Source organism: Mugil cephalus, chromosome 17 (assembly GCF_022458985.1).
Source record: "Mugil cephalus isolate CIBA_MC_2020 chromosome 17, CIBA_Mcephalus_1.1, whole genome shotgun sequence".
In the NCBI taxonomy this organism is placed as follows: Eukaryota; Metazoa; Chordata; class Actinopteri; order Mugiliformes; family Mugilidae; genus Mugil; species Mugil cephalus.
In genome coordinates this window covers 20672111-20699939 of record NC_061786.1, presented here as the reverse complement: position 1 = coordinate 20699939, position 27829 = coordinate 20672111, and the positions used below count along the sequence as shown (strand labels likewise).

At 40.5% G+C, this 27829-nt stretch overlaps 2 protein-coding genes across 4 annotated transcripts in view; one reads left to right on the top strand and one right to left on the bottom strand.

Annotated features, from left to right (window-relative positions):
* Nucleotides 1-324: 324 nt before the first annotated feature.
* exoc3l4 (exocyst complex component 3-like 4) lies at nt 325-16640 on the top strand. 2 transcript variants are annotated; one of them, XM_047611959.1, is made up of 14 exons: nt 325-346; nt 1615-1888; nt 3664-3783; nt 4328-4573; nt 6036-6654; nt 9185-9302; nt 10382-10510; nt 10999-11099; nt 11407-11505; nt 12487-12610; nt 12766-12888; nt 13255-13407; nt 14579-14700; nt 15834-16640. In XM_047611959.1, exons 2-14 carry the CDS (start codon nt 1639-1641, stop codon nt 16045-16047), a joined length of 2418 nt encoding a protein of 805 aa, XP_047467915.1. In that variant the 5' UTR covers nt 325-346; nt 1615-1638; the 3' UTR covers nt 16048-16640. The 2 variants fall into 2 exon arrangements, with proteins under 2 accessions (XP_047467915.1, XP_047467914.1); XM_047611958.1 differs by lacking the exon at nt 325-346 and adding an exon at nt 370-741.
* A 1455-nt stretch (nt 16641-18095) lies between these two features.
* LOC125023369 (tumor necrosis factor alpha-induced protein 2-like) overlaps nt 18096-27829 on the bottom strand; it is a 32586-nt gene continuing 22852 nt past the window's right edge. Inside the window, exons 2-12 of one of the 2 annotated variants that reach the window (XM_047610577.1) lie at nt 25284-25479; nt 23482-24157; nt 22844-22955; nt 22509-22631; nt 22207-22301; nt 22031-22123; nt 21826-21952; nt 21453-21572; nt 20174-20329; nt 19399-19520; nt 18096-18459 (exon numbers count right to left, since the gene is read on the bottom strand). In XM_047610577.1, the coding sequence (XP_047466533.1) occupies nt 18258-18459; nt 19399-19520; nt 20174-20329; nt 21453-21572; nt 21826-21952; nt 22031-22123; nt 22207-22301; nt 22509-22631; nt 22844-22955; nt 23482-24157; nt 25284-25464 (2007 nt within the window). In that variant the 5' untranslated portion in view covers nt 25465-25479 and the 3' untranslated portion in view covers nt 18096-18257. The remainder of the gene's footprint in view (nt 18460-19398; nt 19521-20173; nt 20330-21452; nt 21573-21825; nt 21953-22030; nt 22124-22206; nt 22302-22508; nt 22632-22843; nt 22956-23481; nt 24158-25283; nt 25480-27829) is intronic. The other variant, XM_047610576.1, reaches the window with a different exon arrangement.

The window sequence follows — 27829 nt, the reverse complement described above, 5'->3', positions numbered from 1 at the left end:
CTTTGTTGACAGTATTTATTTTACTCCTTTAAGTGTATGGATTGTTATATGTTATGATCTACACATTCAAATATATATGAACACTTTCCTAAAACTAATCATAGCTCTGTCTGCATCACAGCTGAAGAATAGATTAACATAAAACTGGGTAAATGCACAATTTAATCAGACCTTCCACTTCTTTACTGTTTCTTCAGTCGTAGTTTACTGTCTGTGGTGTTGTAGTGGTACTTTGCCCTTTCAGTGCAGCTCTCAGGCTGCTTGTTTGCTCGTTAAACCTTCCCATTTATGACATTGAAACAAGAATTTCCGGTGACCCTCAAAGGCAGCAGAAACTACATTCCAGGTGAGAAAGAAAAAAAAGCGATCTACCTGTAAACAGATCAGCCGTGGCTGAAAAAGACCTGCCAGTGATTTACAAATTAATTAAAACAAAAGCATTTTTCAAACTGCATCGCGGACCCTCCGCCGTCAGTTTATAATCTATTCCTTTAATGATTAACTATTTTTTTCGCCTCACACTCATCGCGACTGTAGCAGGAAGGTGATCTCTGTGTCCTTGTCCGAAAAAATATTACGTTGCCTTGTCGTTCACATATTTTTTTAGATTTTTTTTTTTTACCTCTGGCTTTTCAAACCACATCCTCTCAGACAATACATTCCTCAGCTTGTTTTTTTAAAGCAAACCAGTTCTGCGACCAATAAGAAACTGAAAGCAGATTTTCACTCTTGCGTTCGCAGGTAAGTCGACACTTCCTTTATCAGTTTTTCCTTATTGTTTATTATTTGTCTTTGCACTTAGAAACTTTAGTTTACTTGATAAGTTCTGGTTATTCAGTGTCAGTCCGGTTAAACAAATGAGCTATTTAAAGTCGATTAAAGTCGATTTATTTGACGGCCAAACACTGTTATCACGGCTTCAAACAATATAATATAATATAATATAATATAATATAATATAATATAATATAATATAATATAATATAATATAACTCTTGCAGGTAGACTTTTTACAAATTCATTGTAAATGGCTAAGAATGAGAATAGTTCCATATTGATATATTAAACAAAATCTGATTGATTTAAGTCAATTTAATCATATTTTTATTAATATTTAAAATATATTCTCAGAAAATGACACAACTTACAAAATGCCGCTCACTCTAATGGTTACAACAAGAGTTGATATTACGTTAAAAAGTTCTTCATTTTCATTATAGCCGATTTTCAGGACTTCCTCTTTGCTTAAATCTGGAAAAGAGAAGCTGGACAACCAGAGAGCGCTGCGTGGACGGGTTTTTAGAGCAAACCGTCAACCAGAAACTTAAAAACTGATGATCAAAATGAATTGTGAGACGGGAGAAGGAAGTGTTCTTCGTGGAAACATTGTCTCTAGTCTATTATAGACAGGACCTGCAGCCAAGCCGGAATCATGAGTTTCATTTTTTGTCCTGCAGCTCCTCTTACCTGTTTGTCAGAAATGCTGGCTGCCTTGTTATATGTAAACAGAACGACTGTCTGAAAACACACCTCCCTGTTTCATTCCTCATCTGAGAGAGCAGCGAGCAGGCAGACGCTTCGTCCTCAGATTTAATTTGGGTTCCTTCCTCACAGTTTGGTCCTATTTAATGAGACCAGATGTCGGAGATGACGGGCAAGTCCACGGACGACACCAGCGAGGACAGGGTGTCCCTCAAGAGCAACGGGAAGACGCCGATCAACAGCCCCATCAAAGCATCGCTGGGAAGGCTGCAGTCGGTCACGAAAAGCTTCCGGAAAGCTGTGGAGAAGAGTCCTCGGTCACCTGGAGGGAAGGGGTCGAAGGTCGCGTCCAAAGCATCAAACGATGAGTCAGGAGCTCTGTCCTCACCTCCGCCTCCATCGCCCAGTGAGTACCTTCATGAAACCTGCTGTGAAATGGGATTTACATACAGGTACACAAACATGGCCTTTCAAGGTCAGAAGATGAGGAGGAGACACAAGGTGAGAGCTGAAAAGTCTCTCTTTTTTTTTTACAGCTGATTGCATCCTCAGCAAACAGTGCATGTCTCTGGTGGGAATTGAACTTTTAACCCACCCACGAGCGTAAGATAAGAAATCTCATCAAATGGAATTAGCTGCTTTGTTCGCTTCACCTTAAATCCCCTGCACTTGTGTGAGCTTGTTTAATACGTAGGTTTTATCGTGTGTGTTCAAATGCTTTCATCTGAGAAGGTCAAGCACCGCTACACCGTGTCTCCTCTACGTCCAGCACAAATAATAATTTAACTGTGTATCGGCAGGTGTGAATACAGTTTGGACAATTAAAATGATCTAAAAAGCGTCCACCAGATTCATCAGATTGCTGCATGAAATGGTATTAGATCCAGGAAAACGCATTCACCAGTCATACTCCTCCCCTCTAGAGGTCAAAGAAAGGGTCAGATATTGTTTGCTTGTACGAACCACAGTAGGTATGCTGTCGGAAAAAGATTGCACACGTTTGAAACAAAGGAGCACAGACAAGCAAAGATCAGAAAAATCAGGCCAGGATTGACACTGGATCCCATTCAGTTTACAGACCAGAGGGGGAGCAGTAAATCGTAGGATTACGTTATCGAAAAGGACAATCAACGAAAGAGCTTTTAGAGACTTGTCTTATCTTCAGATTAGTCCACAGAGGGTTTGTGGTAGATGGACTCCAACCAGACGACAGGCAGTAAAGCATGGAGGTGGAAGCATCAAGGTCGGCAGCTGTTGTCATCAAATTTACCAAGTCACTGTTAGATGCACGCCTGTATTTGTGGACGTTGAATCAGGGCAAAACACGTCATGCTCTGTCTTTGTAGCACAAGATCATTCCACATAATTTCAGAATAAAGCAAAGTAAAAATGATTTTAGAATAACTGAAGTTAAGACGCTGAATATTGGATGCATGAGATTAAAAAGTTTAAAACAACCAATACACGCGACGTGCACTGAGTGAGATCGCTGATAGAGGTAGAGTTTCTTTGTTTGTTTTTTTTTTTTTTTTATGCAGTTCGCCTGGGTTTTCCCCTGGGAAGAACAGATCGTGCCACTAAAAAAAAAAAAAATCGCCTCATTGATTAAACAGAAGGCTTTACTATGCGATAAGGCAACTTCTAACTTTCCCTGAAGCCTTCTGCAAACATGCCATTGACATTTTAACCATCTTTACAATTGTCTAAATGACTCTTTAGTTTGTCCAAAAAATCAACGATACATGTGAGAAATAATCAGGAGCAGCATGTAATCATTGAATTCAGTGTTTACATGTAAACACTGGGCATGTGTCTGCAGCAATTACGTTACATTACTTTAAGGTTTCAGTGGTAAATTTACTACAAGCGGTTTGGTTTCTTGTAAATCATTATCCAAATAACCAGGAGAAAATGAAGACACTCTAGACAACTTTCGGTTTTGTGGACGAGCCTGTTCTGTTATTATCTAGAGTCAATCTTTCCTCTGTTTGTTAAACACGTCACCATAAAGTCAAAGCGCTGCCAAGTCATGCGCTCTTGTAAAAGTCAAGAGTGATTTTTTTGTTCTTTTACCTCTGACTGGATAAAGACAGATACGATGGCGAAACTAGGGAATGTACGGGAAATTTTCTGGAAATGTTTTGCTGGTGTCAGACTCCCCTCTCTCTGCCTCTCCGTCAGGTCTGAGCGCTGCGAGCCCTTCTCCTCGGAAGAACTTAGGAGGCTTCTTCCAGAAAAAAGACGAGGACGAGGCCGGCGACGCTTCGCCCAGAGACAAAACCCTGCCACGTTCAAAGACAGGTGATTCTACGAACATTTTTTTTACAAATAAATCTTATTTAGAATCCCTTCAAATATGTAACCAGAAGATCTGACTTGTTTCAAGTTAGCTAGCATCCTAGCATCCTAGATAATTGTACCTCTTCCTGTTTCCCCCTTTGAATGATGAATAGAGAATACTGCCACCTGCTGGTACGGAGAGTTAAGATGTTAGCTCAGACTTGTATTAAGTTAGCTAGCATCTTAGCATCCTAGATAATTGTGGCTCTTTCTGTTTCCTATTTTGAATGATGAATACAGAATACTTTAACGTGCTAGGACAGAGATAAGATGCTAGCATGAACTTGTATTGAGTTAGCTAGCATCTTAGCATCCTAGATAATTATAGCTCTTCCTGTTTCTCCTTTTGAACGATGAATTCAGAATACTGCCACCTGCTGGTATGGCGAGTTATTTCTTCTTGGATGCAGTCCTTGTGTTGTGTTCAAGTGCAACCTTGTGGTCCAGACACAGGACAGGACAAACCCCAATAGATTTATTAACTCTTGTGGATGTTGTTTCTCAGATCCCAATATGTCCGGTTCCACAAACTCCCTTATGAAAAGAGCATCGACGCTGCGCCGAAGCCTGGGGTTAATTTCAAAGAAGGACAACAAGCAGGAGCCACTCAAAACTGTCTCTGAAGGAGCTGGGGCCGACAAGAAGGAGGAGGGGGAGGAGAAGGAGGAGGACGAGGAGAAGGAGGATGAGGAGAAGGAGGAAATGGAGGAGTCATACATGCTGCCAGATATACCCCACACACCACTGTCAGGTACAGGCTCTGATGCATGTTTTTATATTTTATTAATCTGTGAAAGAAAAGAGAAAACGTGAACCATGTTATGGGACATGCAGGAGAGACAGAGGATCATTATGCAATATACATCGTTAGCCTAATAGCATGTTTGAACCTTTTTGGAAAACCAGAAATAACACAATTTTTAGCAAGAACATTGGTATTTTTATTAATATTCAAGTAAAAAAAAAATTAAAAACGCAAAAAAAAAAAATCTTACTACAGCTTATACTGTTTAACAGATTTTAAGAAAGTCTACAAGGAGACATGATTGATTTATGGTTAGATGGATGTGGATTAGTAGTTTTTGCATTCCAGTTTCTATTTTGTTTGCGTCTTCCTCCTCCTCTTTCTGTTCTAGAGAGAAGAATATCTGGAAATTTTAATTTTACAAATGTGGACTAAAGCAAGTCAAGTATGAGCAAGATGATGAAAGTACTTAAGTTATGTGTCAAGACTTTCATCTGTCTAGAATTAGGTTTAATCGATGGGTACACTGCGGAAAAGGAACGTCAGGAAAGCAACAAATGCTTCAAAGAAAAATGTCTTATATTTTGTTCAGAGACTAGAGTTCTGTGCTTATTTTAAGAGCAAGCAAAAATAGCTTAGCCCATTGGCAGATTTTTTTTTTCTTAATACAAGATGATTTGATTGAATATAAGAATATTTTCTATTAATGCATTAGGGAAAATATACTTTCTATTAATTTAACCACAGGAAACAGAAAAAAATCTGCGCTTGTTCTCTTTTGTCCTTGACTTTTTTTTTTAGCTGAAAGACTCTTTTAGCTACGAGCAAGAATTCCAAACAGAACCTCGTCCCTCTGTCTGTACATTCAGCTCTGTTTGTGCAACAGAAGCAGCCAGAGACAAGGATCTGGTGTCTGCTGTAAATACGTTTGGTTCACTTGTAGACAAAAGCCTCCTCGCAGGATAGTTGCTGGTTTAACTATTAAAAGATCGATTAGACGTTACATTTAGAGGAATTAGGAGGGACTGTATGAATATCATTAAAGCGTTTTTTGAAGAAACCAGACTTGAAATATCAAAAAGTATCCAGACCCTAAAGCATAGGTCTTCAACAGAGGGTCCGTGACCCTTAGTGGGTCAGTTGGCCCCGCCCCTATCACTGCTGAGCCAATCACGAGTCTGCATATTACATGCTGACTCTGTCAGGTTCCCCGCAATTGGCCGAGAGCCTTAGGTGAAATCCCAGATGCATGCTGCAAGATGAGCAGAAGAGAAGCTAACAGTGCAGCTCGCGCTTTGTTTTATTTTCTTTGTGTGTCAATTACACACCAATTAGGTGCACATATAGTAGGTAGGGGGTCTCTGTTTAATCTCTGCACCAGTTCGGTGGTTCTTGGCCTGAAAAACGTTCTAAGGGATGTGTCGACTCCAAATCACCAAAAACTTTCAAATAAATATCTTTTCTCCAGTGATGCAGATCAATAAGCTGATAGACATGGAGGTGCTGGAGGAGGCCCACCTCAACCTGCTCTCCATGCGGCTGGAGTTCAAGCAGGAGCAGGAGCGTAGTGGCGAGGACTCGCCCATGGATCTGGCCAAGAAGGAGAAAGACCTCAGCCTCCTGTACGGAGAGCTGAGGACGAAGATCTGCATCATAGTGCGCGACTCCAACTCTCTTCCCGACAGAAACAAGGATCTGCTGGTCCCCGTGGCTCGCATCATCCAGGAGGAGGAGAAGAGGGCGGAGGAGCCGGGAGGGCTCCCAGAAAGCTGGATGGACACCTGGAGGGAGGCAGTTAGCGACGGCGTCAGGGTCAAGGTGGAGAAGGTTCACTTGGATAACAGGGAGCAGAACACCTCCTGGCTGGCCGTTCACCTGGGCCTGCTGGGCAAAGCCATCGTGGAGGACCTGGAGATCGTGAAAAAGAAGCTGCGGTGGTCCTACCCGCCCAGCTTTAAGGTCTTCAGCACCTACGTCCAGAGTTACCACAGAGTCGTCGGGGAGCACCTGAAGAAACTGGAGGGGAAGGTGACGGAGCTGAAGGACCTGTACGCCCTGTTGGACTGGATCCTCAACAAGTACAAGAGGTTAGTGGAGGCACCTAAATAAGCTCACCGTGACTCAAATGATGACACATTACTGCAGGTTGAGGGGGGATGATGCAAGACTGGGGAAACCCAGGAAGAGGGAGTTGGTAAAAATGAAGTTCGTAAAACCCTTGAGATGTCACAAAGGCTTTCCAGAGTTTGAGTTTCGAGTTTTGTCCATTGTGAGTTGTGGTGATTCAAAAACCACAAGCTTTAAATGGTTAACTCGAGGGCCAGGTCTGAAGCTGCTGGTTGGTGGTCTTTAGGACTTCTATGCCTGCTGGTGGGTGGTTAGGGACATAAAACCAATAAAAGTCGCTAACTCTCTCTTCTAAAGGCACATTTACTTATTAATGTATTTATTTTGACAAGAATCTTCTAAAAACCCCGGTCCAATGAGACCAAAACCAAACAAACAGCCTGATCTGAAGCTGCTGGTTTTGTGGCATTTAGGACATATTTTCTTTTCCTGCTGGAGGAGGAATCAAACCAATAAACTTCACCTATGCTCTCTTCTGAAGTCATATTTAAACTTTCTAGCTACAGCTGCTATAAAAAAAGTTCAAAGTACCCTCTTGGATGTTTGATTTTATTATTTATTGCTTTAATAAATGAGGCTCCAAAGGTTTACAAAGAGTCGTGGTCAATATAAGTTGGCGTATTTGACACTGACAGTATTTTTTAATTTTTTTTTATGAACCTTTGGCCACAATCACACCACAGAGTCTGTGTGGATAGGTCTCAATCAGCACGTCTTTAGTTATACTTACAAAATCTATCTGGCTGCTCTGTGATTGGACAAAAACAGCTATTTTCAAGTAAAAGCACAGATTCTGTTTTGTACTGAGGTCTCGGCCGCTCCAGAACATTTAAGTTTTCGTCTTAAAACCATTTCAGTGTAGATTCATTCATTCAATTTGTAGTTGTCTTGGACCCCCCTTACATGCATTGATTTTACCCTGTAAGTCTAGAAGCCACACGACATTATGCTGCCACCACCATGCTTCACAATGGGTGTGGTGTGTTTTAATTCTCCGTCCGTTAAACAGTCTGTCTCAGCTCGGGTTTCAGCACTTAGGGAATTGCAGTAGAGAGCTGGGGTGTTTACCAGATAGAGAAAATAAAAGTCAGCATATCCGCTGGTGATGAGGCACTGCTGATGTGTGTTTTTCCTTATTCAAGGGAGAACTAAAATAGAGGGCACGAACTGATGTCCGCGCCCAGTCCACGTGGCAAAAACATTGTGAAATGTAGCAGTAAATATAGCGAAACCATCCCTTGATCACCAGAGATCAAATTAAGGACAATTGGACTCAACAGTGAACTAGTATGGATTTGGAAAAGTGGATTAGCCTCAGTTTCAGTTGGTTTTAGGTAATTTCAATTATGATGAATGTAGCTAAATATTTAGAAATTCAGAACGTAACTTAAGAAGTAACTTAAGGATCAAAAAATACAGCATAAATTAATATCACCTGACACTAAATGTGAACCACAACACCAGGTTTCTGTGCCTGGATTCCAGTTGTTTCCTCTAATGCAACGATCCATTTACTTCTCTTTTCTTTGGCAGATATTAGTAAAAATATAAACTATATCTCTGACCGCTTTTCATATCTGTTGGTTCAGTCAGTAAGTGAGTGAGTTTACATTTCTACAACTTTTACAACCTTTAGACTTTTAGAACATAAACCTGCTGGAAAGGAGAGACGTGTGGATGTCATGCAGTTAAAGTCTTGAGACGGACTTGAATGCGAGACATTATGTATTTTGCAAACGTGACCCAGACTGGACGTCCTCCAGGAGGCACCGCACGGTTTCTTCTTACCGTCACATTGAGCCAGTGAGTTACGAAAGCCGTCCCGTGTCAATATTTACACTCTCAAACACGCAGATCTAAGCTCTCATTGGACTGCCCTCATCAAAACGGGTTCTCGGATGGAGCAGATGGGCATGTCTCAGCAGCGCCAGCACAGGACCACAGCGAGCCACACAGGGAGGAGGAGGGGGGGAAACCAGCTGATAAAAAAAAGATTAAAAAAAAAAAAACTCCGCTGACGTTATTTGGTTATTTGTTGAATCAGGCCAAAAAGTAAAAATAAAAAAGTGCTCTGAACAACATTTGGGAGCCCAAAAATAAACAGCTGATCTGATGAAAAGGAGCACCACGCTCTCCCGAGGCCCGAACGGAAACATTTAAAATCAGGTCATGTCCATATTTCTCACACATCATGCATTTTATAAACTGCACACTTTCCTTTGCACAAAGCGGTTTATTTATTAACTGCAGCGGAGATTACAGCTCCCTCCTGCGATTGCTTATTGTCGAAACAGCTGGAGTTGTTTTTGTGTCATTTCCAAGATCTTATTCCCAGATGTGTTCACATCACAGAGGTTAAAATCGGATCCGACTGATTTCATGTGAATTCTTCTTTCCTCCAACATGCGACACGTCCCCAGATTAGCACATTACCAGGTGGCTGCAGCAGCGTGACGTGTTATGAACTTCATCTGGTTTCATCTTTCACAGTGACAGGATCATGGGAAACGTCTCCCTGCAGCCGGACATGGAGGGAGAGAGGGTTGAGCTTCAGCTGGAGGAGGACTTCCTGAAGAAGCTGAAGGAGAAGTACTGCCAGACGATGAGGGTGAGGAGCTCTCTGCACCGGAGACGATTCAGTTCCTGCAACACTGATTGGAGTTATATTTGGCCTCAAGGTTTTGATTTGTCTTTAGTGACAAATTTAGATTTTCTGGAAACATGCAAATGATACAAGCAAATAAACAGAAATGATAATACAAAAAAACAGACAGTCGATACAATCTTTAAAAAAATAAGAATAAATTCTGCCCCTTCTCCATAAATAATTAATGATAGTTGTTTATCTCCCTCTTCTTTTTACATTATTCCTTATTATATGCAGTATATATGTATATATATAAACACACATACATGCATTCATTGAGTGTGCTTATCCAGGTTCTTGCGTACTTAACTTATTGAAATCTAATTTTATTGGATGTTTTGTTTACTAGTTGCAACATTTTCAAAAAAACACTTCACTGGAATTTATCTGGAAACATAAAACAACTGCTATTTTATTAAAAGCTCAATGCTAAACCCAGTGGTTCATCACATATGTCTCCATCATACATTGACCTACTTCTTTTTGTTAATAATCACATTTTAAGTAAAACATAAAACCACAACTTGGATTTTTGGATCTTATTGATCCCTGAAAATTAATCAAAATTATCAACGTGAGGTTCAATTTCAGAGTTGTAAATGTTTTTGAACTTGCTAGATTTTCTCAGAGAAACATTTTGCATTCAGAGTTTTACATGAGATTTGCATTTCTTTACATTTCTGGTCCAAATATTTTAATAATTCCTGTTGGGGAGCTTTAAGACGCTCACTGATGATGAGTTAAATTTGGCCTCAAAGAAAGAAAGGATGATGTGTGGAGACAAGACATGATTCATTTCAAAGAGCAGTCAGTAAATCAGTTGTGTTCGTTGTGTGTGTTGTCATGTGTGCGGGTAAAACACCGTCACTGTAAAGCCAGTGAATGCAGCTTTTCTAATGTCTCTCTCTTTTTTTATTCACATATTCACTGAGAGTCTGCACTCTGCAAATGTTGCAGCTGTAAATAGAACCGGTCGTCAGAAAAGACGTCTCTGCCTCTCGTTGCTGAATCTAAAGTCTTGACTTGCCGACTGTTTTCAGGTGGAGGACATGAGGCCTTCGCTTGACAGAGTCATTGATCTGGAAAACGAAGAGGTTTGGGAGAAGAGACACGCGCCAGAGAAAGAGGACGGCGTCCTCAGCTCTAAGTTTCCTATGGACATCTGGACGGTACGACGCCAGAGATTTATTCAGCTGAACATAGATTTATTAAAGACATGGTCTCACATTGTGCTGCTTCATTTGGCTCAAAATCTCAAAGAACGCAATTTGGATTTAGTTTAATTTATTTATTTCAAACATTGAAAAGAAAAGAAATGAATCAAATGCATAAACAATTGAAAAAGAAACAAATAAAATATACTTCCAGTAGGTAACTTAAATTCCTGTTAATGTTAAAAATCATTTTCTTCCTCCTCTGCTAAATAATAATAAGACCGGGGAGGCCCATAGTCACAGTAAATGATTATATGTTAGTAAATGTTATATTTTTTTAATTCATATTCTACTTTTATGGCCAGTAAATGTTATATAGTGTATATTATTTCTGTGTTTGTTACTATTCCTGTAGTCGTCTAAATAGCTGCTGCAGTGCATGAATTCGACCATGTGGTGGCAGCAGAGAGCTTCACCATCTCTGTCTCTTTCTTTCTTAACAGAGAATTAAAAGCAACGCTAATCATGCTGCAAGACTTGATGCACAGCTGGAACAGAAGGTTCTCTCTAACTGCCTCGAGGAACTCAAACAGTTCCCCAAGAGGTACGTTAACACAGGAACTCACTGAAAGCAAATGTTAAGAATGATTTTGCATTTGCCATTAAACCTTTGACAGCTGCGTTAAAACCCTGGTTTTTATTTGAAAGAAATCTTCAATTTTTTTTATTTTTTTTTTGCATATAAGCGTCACATTTCACTCCGTTTACATGGATGACTGATCATTTTATTTAACGTCCATGGAAACAATTACATTGTCTTCCTGTAGTTTTTTTTTAAGTGGAGCATCAGTACTCTTTTGTTTGTCTGGCAGGTTCAGTCCTGTCTGAGATCTCTCTTCTTTTGTCTGCAGATTTGAGTCAGAGTTCTCGCGTCACTGCGGTGCTCTCAAGCCACAGCCTCTATGGACGGAGTATCAAATAATGTACATCAACAGCTTCACCTCTTTACAGTAAGTCACGTGACCGTTCGGCCGTTTGTTCGGAAATGAAAACGTTTTCCCACTTTCGTTTTTCATTAAACGAAACGGACCAGTGTGTGAGATTTAGTGACATCATCAAGTGGTTCATCCTGCTCTTCTAAGCGTGTAGGAAAAGTTACGATGAAGGATTAAAACAAGTCAGTGTGTAGCATTGATGATCTGCAGAGAACTCAAACCGTGTTCTAGATAACTCAGTTCACATCGACACTAAACACAGGAAAACATGTGGGACAGCTATAAAGACCCGTGTCTTCATCCATTTATGCTCATATTTTTTGGATTGCTTTCTTATTATTATGCTACTTTTTAAATATTTGACAGGTTTGGGATTTTACTGCCCTCTGCAGGATAAAATGAGTTACTGCGACGTTCTGCAGCATTACAGCTGTTTGATCAGTCCCTGATTTCCCCACAGTCATGAAACTAATTTGTGTTGATGCACTTTTCTTAATGTTAATGTAATGACAGGCTCCCTCCGTCTTTAAAGAATGTGTCTGTTCATTGGCAGCTTTGAAGCGTCAATGCGTAAACACTTTCCTATTTCACCTGCTTGTGATCAGTGCCCACACACATGCACTGCAGAGATCTACCAAAAAAAAAGGAAAGAAAAACTAAAGGTCGGACTCGGTTAAATTATTAGTATGTACTTTCAGTTTCACCTTTTGACGTACTAAGATTGATACCCAGCAATTTTTTTTCCAAAGTTTTGGGTGGTGGTTGGTGGGATTGGTCGCACGGTGACTCAATTCTGTGGCTCAGGCTGGAACGCAAAGTTTCTTTTGTTTGTTTGTCCTCTAAAAAAAAATCTGCCCATGCCAAGAACTGCCTCTGGTTAGGAACCGGTTAGGACGGGTGGTGAGCCTCAAATTTTCCATGGTTGAAGAGTGGTTCATTGAAATGAAAACCTAACCTAACCCTGTTAGAAACTGACGGCTGTTTTTTCTCCTGCAGGCAGTACATGGACGGATACCAGGACAAATGTCCAGATGAAGTGGAAGGCTTCAGGAAAGAGGCGAAGTGGCTGATTGTCAGGCTTCTGGAGGGCCTCGAGGACCAGTTCAAAGAGGATGTCAAGGTATTATTACAATCCTCCAGATCAAACGCTTTTAAGTAATAAACTCACTTCTGCTGCTGCTGCTGCAAACCTCCCTCATATCTATACGGAGACTAAAACCAAACAAAACTGCACCGTGTTGTGACCTCGGATCTTCCCTGTGTGTTGTTTTCCAGCCGTACCTGAGGAGAATGATGACGAGGAAGTGGCTCACCAACGAAGAAGACTTCACTCAACTTTACAATCGCACGAAGAAGCTTTCAGAGCACTGTGAGGTCATGAAGCCTCCACATGTCCAGGTGAGGAGGACGAGGAGGACACTTGATTAAACCTCCTAATGTCAACAATGATCCATAAAGTTTCCAGCTGGAACCTTCTTGATTGGACAAATCCTGCAAACCCGGGAAATAAACTTTAACACGTTTATTAATAATGTTATCAGTTAATAAAACAATGGTGAGGATTTTATTAGAATAATTAATTCTACAACTTGTGAAGTGGCGTAAAAAGAGGGAAGTCAGATATCCTGAAGGCCGTTTCCTTCCTTTCGAAATTCTGGTACTCAGAGAAACCGGGGTTACTCAAGTGACCTAAATTTATTCATGTGTCACTTCCATATTTTAGCCTCTTATTCTGCCACGTGGCTTCCTTCGTGTTTCTGACAGGATTTTGCGAGTCGATTGCATCACCACGTGGTGAAGGAATACGTCGGCCAGCTGATGAAGAACAACTACTCATGCAAGAACCAGAAACACGACAAGGCATCGAGCAAGATCAGTCAGCAGTGGAACAAGCTCACAGACCTGTTTAAAGACATGGTAAGGTATCCACTCGACTTCACCTTTCCTCATCTATGCAGCCCCCACCTAAAACAAACTCAAATGCTGCACTGACAATGCCATAATATTTTACTTTAAAACATGTTTAGCTACATTTTTTTTTAACCCTCAAGTATCCTTTTAATTTACCAGCCTCTCGTAATGTTAGTGGACAAAAACATCCATGTCCAAAAACTGCTATAAAAGCTTAATGGATGAATATTTAATTCTGATTTTTTTCTGGATAAATCTCTTAAAGCACTTCAGTACTTTACAAAACTACCAAGAAATTTTAGGAATTTAAACCCTTTAAGTGCCAGTTTGATTACTTGAAGTCACTGTTGTTGTTTGTTTTTTTAAAAAAATAAATAAATAAATAAAAAACATGAAAAATTAGCTATTTTCCATAAAACTAATGTTGGGGGCCTGGGACATTTTTATATTTATTTATTTTATTTATTTATTTTTTTTTTTCAGATCAGTCTTGAGTATGACTAAGATTATCTAAAATATTGGCATGATTGCATTATTAGTTTTTGTGCAGCATCAGATTTAAAATGTACTAATTTACTTGTAATCTTCGCAAAAATGCCCCATTGACTCCCACTATAACTACACTTTTTGATCTCTCAGCCATGACACAATAAAGTCATTAATTCTGGAATATTAGGGTTTAATTTATGAGAAAATGGTTACATTTTTAGTGTTCAACACTAAAATCAGCCATTTCCCCTTCACGCATAAAATGATTGTTATTTCATTCGTTTTTTGTGCTTGTGTTATTGAGCTTAGCAGGTTATTATGAGGTGTGTGTGTGTGCATTGAAAACCATATATGTACTGTTTTTTTTAAGAACATAAAAACACGGCCCCCTTCTATTACTGCACTTCACTGTGAAGAAAACCCAGCACTTAGTGAGTTTAAGCACCTGGCTGGAGTCCTGTCACAAACTGTTTGGAGCTTGGTTGTCTGGTCATTTCATTCCTTTGACAACCAAGGAGCAAGATGAAGAAGTTCTGCTCTGTGGAAAATGATCAGAATGAAAACATGTGTCCTGTAACATGTGCCTAAATGGACAGAAATGTCCCTAACGTTTCCTGAGGGTTAATGAAAGCCTCAAATTCCTCCCCACATCAGTTTTTTAGTTCATCCTTTTGTTTTTCCTTTGCAGAACTCGACGCACGAGTGGCTGCACCATGTTGGAGACGATCTGAGCAACATTATCGGACAGAAAAACAAGACGGACATCAAGAATCAGCTGAAGCCTTTAGTAGAGCACTACCCAGACTTCAGGTACATGTTTAACTCAACACAAACACATAACTCTTATATCGTTGAGTAGAAGTCCTCAGCGTTGCTGTCCCATCACGTGCGAAGTGACAGGTAACTAGACATGTGTCTTTTCAGCTGATTCAGCCTGATGATTGAGGAAGTATAAAAAAGTCTCAGGACATCGATTAATTTCTCTCAGAGGATGAGGAAGTGATTACAAACAGACGAGGTCAGCCGCAACATTATGACCAGCTGACAGGAGAAGTAAATATTCATTGAAAGTCTGGTGACAGTTCATTGTTCCCTTACAAATCTAGACTTAAAAATGATGCAGAATTAAAGGCTGAGTAATCAAGTAGGATATAGACGAAGCCCGGCCAACACACTGTTCTTCAGAATATCTGCAGTATATACACCGATCAGCCACAACATTAAAACCACTGACAGGAGAAGTTAATATTTAAACCATGTGAACATTTAATGTTCTGCTGGGAAACTTTTAGGCCTGACATTCATTCATGTGGATGTTACTCAGACATGTACCACCCACCTAGACCAGAACCAGACCAGACCAGACCAGACCAGACACCCACAATTACTTGATGGCAGCAGAATGCACACACACAAAAACACTTTAGGAAAGAAAAAAAAACATGAAGAACAGCACAAGGTGTCAGCTTTTCTTTTTATTTGTTTTTTTTATCTGACACTTTTAGCTGGTCTGAAACATTCCTGACATGTTTTAATAGTAAGTTCTTCCGTCTTCTTCAGAGGAGTCACTCGCTGTTACGTGACGTATTTATCAGTTGATGAATCAGCTGATAAATCAGGTGTGTGAGGGCAAAAAAAGTCCCTTCGTGCCAGTTTCAGAGTTGTGTGGACTCGCTTCCTTATCTCAACCATGTCAGGTATGTTTCAATCAACCTAAAAGTGCCTGATTAAAAAAAAAAGAAAAGAAATTAAAGCACAAGGTGTTGACCTGGCCTCCAAATTCAGATCTGATGGACACCACAGGACCCCTCAGAACCTCCATCTCCATTCTCTGATGAGTCACAACTTGTTTTGGGGGCACAAGTGGAGACCTACACAATATTAGGAAGGTGGTCATAATGTTATGCCTGATGGGTGCGTCTCTCTGTGTTCTCTCCCTTCAGTCGGAAGCACCTGGTTGCCGTTCTGTACTTCAGGGGCCTGACGAGTGGCCGCGAGCACCGGCTCATACTCCAGCAACTCTCAGCGCTCAAGAAAGAGAAAGAGAGCGTCAGCGTTGACAGAGTTTTGTTCGGCGACATGCAAGTCAACGTCAACACAGACTGTCTGTCCAACCTGCCTTTCTCCTGCCTCGGCTTCCTGCAGTCACACAACTGAGGAGAGGCTGCAGGCGAAATGCAAGGAATGCACGGACGGGAAAAGCTGTCGGTGCAGATTTCCCCGGGGGGGATTTGATCAGAAACGTCATTTTTATTCCACAAATTTTCTCCTGCAAAAATTCTTGTCTTAAAACGTGAGCATCACGAAGATCCAATAAAGTTTAATAATAAAGGCGACTGCATCAGATCAGGAATGTGACATCAACTGTGCAGAAACAATAATATGACACATGGAGTGTGTTTGTGTTTCAGGTTTTTCTGAGCAAATAAGAGCTTGTGCAAAATGCTGCATGTGTAGCAGATTTAATAAATGAAAAACAGATTCTGTCAGAGTTTTAAGTTAAGGCGGCACATTAGCCCGGCTGAAGATAAATGTGTAAATATATGTGAAATGTAAATCTGTAAAATGTGAGCCCCTCTCATCTGCTTATTATAATTATTGCAGGAAACCCGCCATGAAATGTGACTTTCTTTTCAGGAAACCGTTCAGTTGTTTTGTGTGTGTGTGTGTGTGTGTGTGTGTGAGTGGAGTTCTGTAAAAAGAAATGTGTTTTGTTTTTAATAAAATATCAAACTACAGTCAAACTACAACCAAGGCTGCATCATTTACACAGACTCTGGTACATCACTAATAATCACAATAAAAAGCCTCAGCCTGTCTGTAGTCAAAAACAGCCTGCAAAATATCTCATCATCTCATCTTCTACTACCACTTATCCTCACTAGGATCTTCGGGGGTTGCTGGATCCTATCCCAGCTAAGGCGGGGCCAACACCAAGACAAACAGCCATCCACATTCACACCCACGGTTCATCTAGAGACATCAATCAACCTAACGAACATGTCTTTGCATGTGTGCTCCACCTAGAGAGGCCTGAAGCGGACTGGAACCCGGATCTTCTTGCAGGAAGGCTAACCACCATGCTAACCACAGAGCCACTCCCAGACACAACGTTTTTATGCTTCCATCACAACAAGACATGGTGACCAGATCAGGTTTTCAATGTGTCTGGTTGAAAAAAGATTTAATTCAGTTTGAAGAGTTGGTCGTTGCTTGTGTCTAAATTTAAGACGTCATTTGCTATTTGTTCAAGTCTTGCATGGTGAAATTTTCTAAATCGAGCACTATATGAAATTATTTGACCCCTAAGATTCACCCCTTCATCAATTCCCACACCATGGAGGGGGGACAGTCATGGAGTCGGGTTGTGATCGAGGAGGAAAGTTATCTCGTTAAAAATAAATTGAACAAAACGCCAAGGATGGTGATTAGTGTGAGTTACTGGAATGCCTAAAGTCATTGATCTGAAATAACTAGAAACTAATAACTATATAACTATCTATGATGTTGCGGAAGGAGGGATCACACAAAGCACAAGGTCAACAAAGTTGCGATTTTGTGTTATTCATTTTTTATTTGTGAGAAGGAGGGAGGAGACCACATCACTGGTGTTTCAAGCTCTTTATTATCTATCTGATAAAGATGAAACAAAAACAATAATGATCAGCTTTGACCTCCCACAAGCGAGGCCCTAAAATGTGGACACGGATACATATATGTAAATATATTATATATTATGATGAATAAAACACAAGAGAGACAGAGAGCACAAAAGCAATAAAGGGAGATTCATGGCAAGGATCAGGGTCTCCTTAGAAACAAGGTGTTCCCCGAAAAAGGAACGCAGGGAACACAGGCTAATTAAAGTTAATTAGGAGTAGCTTATACGGTCAGGTATACAAACAACAAAAAAACAAACAAACAAATACATTTTGTGTAATTATACAATTGGATCTCTCAGTAGTTTTGAGACTGGTGTTGGGTTGCTGGAGTCTGACGTCTCTGGAATATTCAGTATTCACATGTTTGAACGCCTCATCCTTCCCTCTATGTCCCAGGAATTTCTCCAATATTTCCACAATTGCCGTAGCGTTTTTTTTTTTTTAGCCACTTCACTTTTAAATGCACGTCATTCAGATTTTACTGGTTCAAATTCTGCAGCTATCACAGTTTTAAAAATTCCAACCTGAGTAATGTGGCGGATATTTTTCTTTAGCAATGCGAGGTCGAGGCCGGCCACCTGCCCCAAAGAGAGTCTTCACCACTCTTGGCAGGTGAAGTAGTTTTCAAAACCAAAGCGATGGAAAACAAAAAAGCAATCTTAGAGCAACATGTCTGTTGCCCTTTGTGGGTTCAAAGCACCAAAACTAAAATTTACAAAGAGATTTTATCTTGTAACAAAAACAGGTTGCTTGATCCTCTGATTTCAGAGGAACTCTGGAGAAAAAATTCCGGGCATCAGGTTTAACACCTATTTCTTTCATAGTCTCCAATCCAGTTTCTGTGATGTTCTCTCTGTCTTGGTTCTTGAGGTTCTTGAGTTTGAGCAAAGCTGCGATGTGTTCCTCACTGTGTGGGGTTGGGGGGAGAGGGAGATTGTCAAGTGAAGATTTACACATTTATATAAACAAATGAAAGTTTGTTGTGTATTGTTCTTCAGACCATTTAAAAGACAAAACTCTGAGATTTTCCCTCAAGAGAGAGGGACAAAAACCAACACTCACTATCCGAGGCCGTGAGTGTTATTTTTAAAAGCTGACTCTGACTGATGAGACTATATTCACTGACCCCTACACTCTTAATAACTGGATGGACAATTAGTCCAAAGGAGGACACAGAGGGGACAAAGTCTGGTCTGTCTTTATCAAGTGAAGCCTCTTCAACAAAGATATTACAAGAAGTAAGTGGAACCACTGTGGAGGGTAACGTAGTAAATGCAGCTTCTACGTGGACACCCCTGAAACATGCAACTTATGTTGAGTTAGCTAGCGGTTAGCATTAGCATTACCGTGTAACAAGAATCCTCCAAATAATGATGAACTTAACGTAATTTCAGTCACAATTTATTTATTTAGCTGGTGTCTGGCTGCAGTATAGGTCATTGATATAATGTTGACGCATGTTCAACTCCATATAGCTCCACTCTCGGACCATATTGATCAAACTCACATGATAGCGACCATATCACCAGAAAAAACTGTTTGGCCAATGCAAGGAAAGGGGGACACGGTGTCTAACCAAACAACATGAACCAGATACATCAGTGTCTTCTGTCCTCTCATATTATCTCCATAGTTTAGTTCATCCTGCTGCCAGGAAACATCTGAGCACATTTGATGCTTCAGTCAGTTCACTTCCTGTTAGCTCTCTGTAGATCTGTTTACTCTCATGTAAACAGATCTAAACACGAAGCTATTCTGTCCTATCTGGGTCAGCTACACTCGACACCATGCTACACATCTGTCTGTGTTAAAGTTAATCCTGAATGCAGAGGTGTTGGGGGGTCACCTGAGGTCAGGATGAGCAGTTCCCAGTGCAGCTATTTGCATCTGCATGGCGGGGATGTCCTGGAGTCGCAGCACTTCTGCAATCTTGGTCAGGATTTCCTTTAACCAGTCGTCCTGTGACCCCTGTGAAGACCGAGCAGTTACGTCCGACTGATTAAACACCTGTGTGCTGCCATGATTGATTAAAAAAAAAAAGTGTGCCATTGCACTGCACAGTTGCATATGCATTCCCCGATCAGTGCAATTTCCCGAACATGAGATAGGGCTAATTCACCATGTGCTTCTATTAATGATCCTGTAACAACACATTTAATTAGTTTGCTTGATTGAACAAAATCAGAAATTGGTCTCTTATGGTCCAAAACTTTGCTCTGTTTTTGAGCTGCTCACAGCCCTGGAGCTTCTACAATGACACAATCTTACAGGCCGTCCAGTGACAAAATCAGAATGTGACAGACCGGTAACATCAATGTCATATAAATTAGTGGCATTCCTGTTCACATCGCAGCCGAGATGAGCCAGGCCGATAAAATACCGGGTTGATTGCCAGGTTTTTTGTTCGATGTGAAAGGGGCTTCAGTAATAATGCAACTTCGGTTTGAATATTGCCAAGATCTCTTTAGAGTTAGAGTGGTTTTCTTTCTTTAGATGGTAAAACTAAAAACTCCTGCAGCCACATTAACATCAAAGTAAACATGCACATTAACCAGATTTCTGGCTGAATTTAGTCAGAATCTGATCAGTGTGTTGGAGTCAGTGTGTGGAGGCGCTCTCACCATGTCCTTAAACAGGTTGTGTAAACTCTCTGCATCGTCTATCACAGTCTCGTAGGCCTTCTGCTGCCGATCCTTGTCCTTTAGTTTGACGTTTCTTTTCAGCAGCCTCCTGACGTATTCCTCAGTCACTTCCTGGTGAAGCTGGCCGATCAGCTCCTGGAATAGATCCCAGCTTCCAATCAGCAATCAGAGCATACAGCGCCCTCCAAAAGTATTGAAACAGCAAGGCAAATTCCCTTGTTTTGTGTTAAACAACTCGGGACCTATGACCCTTTGTTTGAACCCGCCCATTTTTCAAGTGAGCAAAACTATTGGGACATGTGACTGACAGGTGTTTCTTTTTGACCAGGTGTTGCCTTTAAGGTTGATTGTTCAAACATTAAATAGCTCCGCATGACTAGTCTACTTGTTGGCCTGGGTTGAAACCTAAATTATGCATTTCTTTTTAAAGAGGATAAATCAACATGAAGACCAGACCAGAGAGCTGTCTATGGGAGGAAAGCAAGATATTTTCAAGCTAAGAAAAGAAGGAAAATCAATCAGAGCCATTGGACAAACATTGGGCATAGCAAGCCCAACAATTTGGTATGTCCCGAATAAGAAAGAAATTGCTCGTGTACTGAGCGACAGACGTCGAACAGGTCGGCCAAGGAAAACAACAGTAGTTGATGATAGAAATATTGCGAGAGCTGTGAAGAAAAACCCCAAAACATCAGTAAGTGACATCACTAATGACCTCCACAGTACAGGGGGGAAAGTATCACAATCCACTGAATAGATTCCGAAGTTTACAGAAACATTTTGTCTGCCAGTTTATGGAGAAATGCATCCGAACTAATTGGGAGGGATTTTATCATGCAGCAGGACAATGAGCCAAACCACACTGCCAACAAAACAAAGGACTTCATCAGGGGAAAATAGTGGAAGGTTTTAGACTGGCCATGTCAATCATCTGACCTTAACCAAATTTAGCATGCATTTCACCTCCTGAAGAGGAGACTGAAGCAAATGGGTTGCAGGCTTGAGGCAGTCATTGCAACCAAAGGTTATGCCACCAAATATAATATGCTGTGGTGTAATACAAACGATAATATATCCTAAGTTGTTTAACACATCTAGATGTAAATACCAGGCAATGAAAGCTGACATTCTAGACTCTTGACTCATACTCATCTTTTGATCTTAAACCCAAATGTCTTCAGTGAACAACCTCGCTGTTCCAATACTTTAGAAGACGACTGTATTTTAGTATATTCAGTTTTAACTGTTAAGACTTTACCTTGTAACAGGACTGATTGGGGCCCTGAAGCTCCTGAAGTTCCTTTTCGATGCTGAGCAGCAGCTTCTCAGACGAGTTCTTGTTCAGCCAGTCCTTCGTTCCCAGCTTCTGGTACTGTGTCTATGAGAGATCATCTAATCATCTCATGTTGTTTTGCAAACTGGAGGAAACTGTTCATCTGTTGAGGGCTATTTTCAGCTCGTGGTTGAGTGGTGAAACGTCCGTTTGTCTATGTTTTAGCTTTGTTTTTAGATGTACCATGACCTGGAGGACTGAGAATCTCCACAGACATGAGGCTCAGATGAATTCACATATATTGAGATGAGGTGACAACAAGAAAAACTGCCTTTAAATCTGCTGTAAATGAACTTACCTTGAGGTTTTTGTGCACAGGGCTCAGTAAATACGTGTGTGCAGATTGTTTCATGTCGGTCACCACATCCAAACAGCTCCTCTGTACTTCTTCTTGGAACAGATGACTCTTATTGACCAGGACGTCCCTACAGACAGAGCACACATGAGCTCACAGCCCTCTAACTGGTTTTATTCATCGTCTGATCATTGGGTCAGAATCGTACCTGAAGTCTTTAATGCAGCCGAGGTTTGCTTTAATGAACGCCGTGCTGTTGGGCTTGTTCTGCTTGATGATGTCTTCCTGAAAGTCTTTGTACCTGCACGAGTTGAATACCCGCTTCTGTTAGTTTAAAACAGTAAAAGGTGTCCCTCAAAATAAAATGAAGAAGATCACAGGTACCTCTGCATGGAGTCTGATATGGGACGTGTTATTTCCTGGGCCTTGTGCAGGTCTCCTACAATTACCTCTGCTGCTTTCACCATACCATTGATCAACTAAAGACAGATGGAAGACACAAGTCAGTGACAGTAATGACAAATTTATCTCCAATTTAGTTTCTCTTTATTTTTGTCTCCAATATTTCATAAAAATAACAAAATATTGAAGTGATTTCATGATTCCTGCATAATCCCGAGCCAATTAAAGCCCTTCTCACAGACGTTACCATGCTTTGATGTCATGTTGTCGTACTGATGCTCTACCTGGATGATGTCGTAGGCCACAGGACTGACGTAGCAGTCGTCTTCTTTTTCTGGCTCATCTCCTTTTTTCCACTTTTCCACTGCATCGTCCACAGTTTGGTCGATAAAAGTCTTCAGATCAGCCTAATCACACAACAACATGCCACGTTTATGTCTTATTATTCATTTATTTATTTTGTCTGCGTTTGTCGACATAGTTAAATTGATGCAGTTATATTCTTGCAGCTGAATATTTTATTACTTCAACCATGCAGCTGCTGTAAAACCACCAAAAACTAGATAATAAGAATAAACTAAAATGCAGCCCACATCTAATAAATCCTCTCTGGTTTTACCTCTTGATTGTCCAGATATTGTTTCTCCAGAGGTACCAGTAACTCTTGAGGCAGCAGCTTTCCCAGCAATTCCACATTGATCTCTGAGGCCAGCTCTGGTTTTTGAAAGATGCTGACACAGAGAAGAAAAGTCTTTCTTGAGCACAATGAGCATTTATTCTTAGTTAAACCATTCATTTTACAGATGGCATATAGTGAGATAAGAGACTGAAGGTCGGATGCATATTTGTTTGTTTTTGAAAACAAATGAAGTTTGTATGTTACTTTCATAGCTTCTTCCTTCAGGAGTAGTTTCCAAATCCCTTCAGACAAAGAAACACCTCAACCCTGCTCACATTCACCTTAAATATAAAGAGTCGATTCATTTTCTTTAACCAAAGTCAGTAAAATAAAGTATAAAGCTGCACTATCCACACTGGAAAATAAGCAATAAACTGTTGTAATTCCTACTTTGAACATGTGGAAGGTTTTGATTAAGTGAACACAAAAACTTTTGGAGAAGATTCATCATTTTTGACCAGATGGTGGAGCTGGTGAGAAGATGTCCCTGTTTAGGCTCTGATACTATACAAAAAAATATCCCAACAGAGGAGAGAAGGACCTAAATATATGAAACAGAGACTGAATTAATGACTTACCTTGGATAATATTCATTCACCCAGCGCAGGAGGAAGGCGCAGTCCTTGTCATCCAGTCCAAAGTCTGCAATCTTTTTGAGTCTGTTGCTGAAGACTTGGTGGTAAAGTTTAGCATAAAAATTACAGATGTCCATCTCAGGGGGGTAGTAGCTCTTCACCAGCTTCACCACCAGCAGCAGGTCGTCATTCAGCTGCCTGCCCATGTTCTGGACATCGGTCTGGAAGGACGACTGCTCCGCTTGGTTAGCAGTGGGTGTCTGGGGCCTATCCATACGCCCCCTGACCAAGACGTGAAGCGCTGTGTCGTGGGTCTTCCTCCAGTTGGATGGCCTCCATGAAGGCACCGTCGGATATCTGGCTTTCCACATCTGGTCCTGCTCCTCCTGCTGCATGATAGCCTTCACGGCGGACGTCAGAGCTGAGGCATGAGCAGACACCGACTCGTTGTTGTCGTCGACCTCCTGAAGACTGAGAGACAGAGTCTCCACCACGTTCTCCATTACGAGCTTTTCAAGAGCCTCGTGGTCTGCAGCGAGCTTTTGTTCTTCTTCTTTGTCGTAACTAAGATCCTCTTCCTCTGTTATATTCCCAAACAAATTTTTCTCCTTGTTTATTAACAGGTGGCTGGCCTCACACCACTGTTTTTTGTCAAGGTGCTGCTTAAATGTGGAGATCACTGAGGGAGATAAACAAAGAAACAGTTTATTATGAATAGCTGGACGTTGGAATAAAATGAGGCATTTAATCTTCATAGAAGAAATACTAATTATATTCATGGATGCAGATCACATCTATTTTAGAACATTTAACAACAATGTACCTAACAGTAAATCAAGCAACAGACAATATAAATAACTCAAAATCCATCGAGTCAAATGGAAACTTTAGAGCTTGTTGGAAGTTGCGTATGTACAAACTTACTAATGTAAGCGTTCCAGTTCAAAGTATACATCGGACCACGATCAGTCCAAATTTCCAGATGTCTTCTTTCCCTTCCTGCCCGTTTAAACCTGGATGCATCTGGAAGCAATTCTTTTGGACTAAACTACGCTGCAGTTCCAGTTATGTCCACTAGATGCTGTACTTCAGAGTCGAACTTGTCAAGCCCAAACAACCAACTACGCAAGTTTAAGGTCCTGCATAAATGCTCCTTGGTGCTCAGTTGATAACATTGGTCGTAATCGCACTATGTAATGGTTGTTGGTGTTTAGTCTTACAGTGAGTAACGATTTAGCTAGCTAACGACCAGGGACAATAACATAAAAATGGCTCCTAACGAAAGGTACGAAAGTTCCATTAAAATAAACATGAATTAAATCCAATGAATTAAAAAACCTTCTGCCTATTTTTAATCAACTATTTATTCAGTCAAGTTGACATTCATATGAACTTAAACCTAACTTACACCTAAACAAACAAAAGCACGTAGAAGCATATAAAAACACTTTGGCTCCCACAGCTCTTGAACGCAACCCCATTTAAAGTCAGTAATGTTTTAGTTCAGAATATCTGCTTTGAGGTTGAGTTCTGGATCTAATCTGATGTAATCTGATGGAGACTTTTAGATATTTTGACCGTCCAAATAGTTTTGGAGCTGCTTTTAAAGAGTTAAATCATGAGACACTGTTGTCGTTTCGCGCTGACAGTAGAGGAGACACAGTGTAACGACTTAAACAAGCTCCAACAGGTTCAGGATATTCCACTGGATAAGGATTCTGATCTGTTAGGACTTCTCTGCACCTCAGTGGGTTAAAAGTTTCCACTGGAGCCAAGTGCTGTTTTCCAGAAACACCAGCTCTCACCTGAGTCTGCTTTTCTTCCAGTCTGCTCTTCTCCTTCTTCTTCCAGCGGTGGATGTGAAGCCTCTAACTCATTGGGCTTCTGCTCTTTACCGCAGGCAGCCTTCTTTAACCCATTTCTGTTCTGGATGGACACTCTGTCCTTGCCAGTGTCGTCCTTGGACCTGCCCATCATTTCTGACATATCACTGAACAAACTCTGAGGAAAGAACAGAATTTAGATGAAATAGAAAATGTCTGTGTGCGCACTGCTTTAGAAGTAAGTGTTGCTTTACAAACAGCAAGACAGTCGGCATGTCTACAGAGAGCTCTTGAATCTGTCTTGGCTGCAGCTGCAGCGTGTAATGGATGAGAGACTATTTTTACCCTGAAAACACTCACTTCTCACCTTTCATAGTACATTTCGATCATCTGTTTTTAACTTCAATCCTGATCTTTTCTCTAAAACCTGTAGACACAGCGTTTACCGACTGTCCAGCTTACACTGTAAAAAAAAATGTAATATAACGGAATACTGTTTATTTTTACAGATTATTTTTGTATTTTAAAAATACAGAAACAATCTGGACAATCAACGAAAAAGGCTGCGATTTTACATGTCAAATATAAAATAACATGAAATCACTGTAACTGTGAAAATACATGTGGAAACCTGATATTTCTGTTCTTTTACAAAAAAAACCATCAGAAATACAGATATTTATTGTTAAAATATGTTCACAAATGTATCGTAATTTTACAGATATTTGTCAGTTATTTAATGGAATAAACTGTAAAATTCAACAAAACCTAAAACCTAAAAAAATCATTTAAAATTACTGAGAAATTAATAGTAAAATAACTATTTAACACTGTAGGCTATTGTGTGTATATATATACAATCCAATGTAAATCACAACATCTTGAATTATTTCACAGCATGTCTGAACAAAACACGTGTAATCAGGAGACATTTTACTGCTGCAACATCTCCCTGCACAAACACAAAAGACAAAAACGTGAACGCGACACGTCATTGGAGTGCGTGCTTTGAAACGCGTGGGTCCCGTTTGGATTGTTCGACAGAAATGGTTGGAGAAGAAGAAGAAGAAGAAGAAGAAGAAGAAGAAGAAGACATGCCATTGGCTGTTGGGACACTGAACATCCGTCTTTGACGTTACGCTTAACAAGGTCAACAACCGCCACGCGGCTGTTCCCGTTTGGTCACAGAAACTTGGAGCAAACAGTAGCTAATGTCGAGGCTGGAGGAAGGACGAAGGCAGAAGGCAAGTATCAAACTGAAGCTTAGTAGTATTAGCTTTGTTTACCACATGCCTCTGACTTTACTCAGTCGACAAAACCAATCCGCTAGCATGTCGTCAATTGAAATGTTAGCTAACTACGATGACAAAAGTATGCCCGGCGGCGGCGGCCGCAGCAGCGTCTTCACTTGGCGTCTGCCAGTGTTAGTCATAGATGTATATATATGTTGGAAAAGGCTGTATCTTCTTGCACCTTTATCCTGGTCCTGCCTCTTAAACTGGTATTAGCTGTTATTATTTAATAACCACTAATGTTTTCTGTCTTCTCTTCAGGTGGTTACAGCTCAGAAACTGCAGCTTCACTACGATCAACAAGTAGTCCAAGTATGGACACCACACCTCGTCTACTGTATAGAGCAGGGGTCGGCAAGCGGTGCGGAGCAAGGACGCTGATCAAAGCCGTTCACTTTTTCTAACTAACTGCCTCAGAATAGCGGCAACTAGTCACTCATCAGTGAACGAGCGAGAGTTACACAACAACTGAATGAAAGTGAGTGCCACACCACACTCATGGTTGTAACATCAACCAAAAAACACTGAGCTCCCACAGTGCATTGCAGCTCATTTACTAGTTGCTGTCGAGTATTTAATTCAAATGTATTTTTATTTTTTGTGCATTCGTTTTTTAAATATAATTCTAAATTTGAATTTATGGTGATCTTTTAACATTAAAATAAAATGTATTTAATTTTTTGTTGCACAAAATATACGCCACAACTGCTGACGTGTGACACTCGCCGGCAGGTCCAGCCCGCTATTTATTGAACTTTTCGACCACAGGTAAGCCAACCATGGATAAATCCTCGTTATGTATGTATAATGCAATTTCGTTTTCTCTGTAGCAGTTATTTCATTTCATAAATGCAACACACTATAGGCCTAGCATAGAGGGGAAAACGATATATGCAGTGTTATCTTCATTTTAGATGTCAAAGGGGTTTTGTGGCTCCCAGTGTTTTCTTTCCAAATGGCTCTTTGAGTGTTGAGGGTTGACCCCTGGTATAGAGTATGGATTCATTTCCAGTGACGTTTCACCAAGTTTCTAATCAGTGTTGTGGATGTATGGTGACTTGTATGTAAATTGGTAACTCAACTGTTTTTTTTCTTTTTTTTTTAAACTTTTTTCTTTCATTACCAGTTTAGTTGAATTTTGTTTTGGTCTTGTTTCAGAACCAGTCATTTTAATTGAATAGATTTTTGAATATTGCTGTAATAATGGCTGCCTGCTACAGTTGAATAAAAATATGG

Bases quoted from the DNA above. Each gene is read 5' to 3' on its own strand.
- exoc3l4 (XM_047611959.1), top strand. From the start codon at position 1,639: ATGTCGGAGATGACGGGCAAGTCCACGGACGACACCAGCGAGGACAGG. The intron at 4,574-6,035 runs GTACAGGCTCTG...TCTTTTCTCCAG, and splicing joins ACCCCACACACCACTGTCAG to TGATGCAGATCAATAAGCTG. The intron at 11,506-12,486 runs GTAAGTCACGTG...TTTCTCCTGCAG, and splicing joins AACAGCTTCACCTCTTTACA to GCAGTACATGGACGGATACC.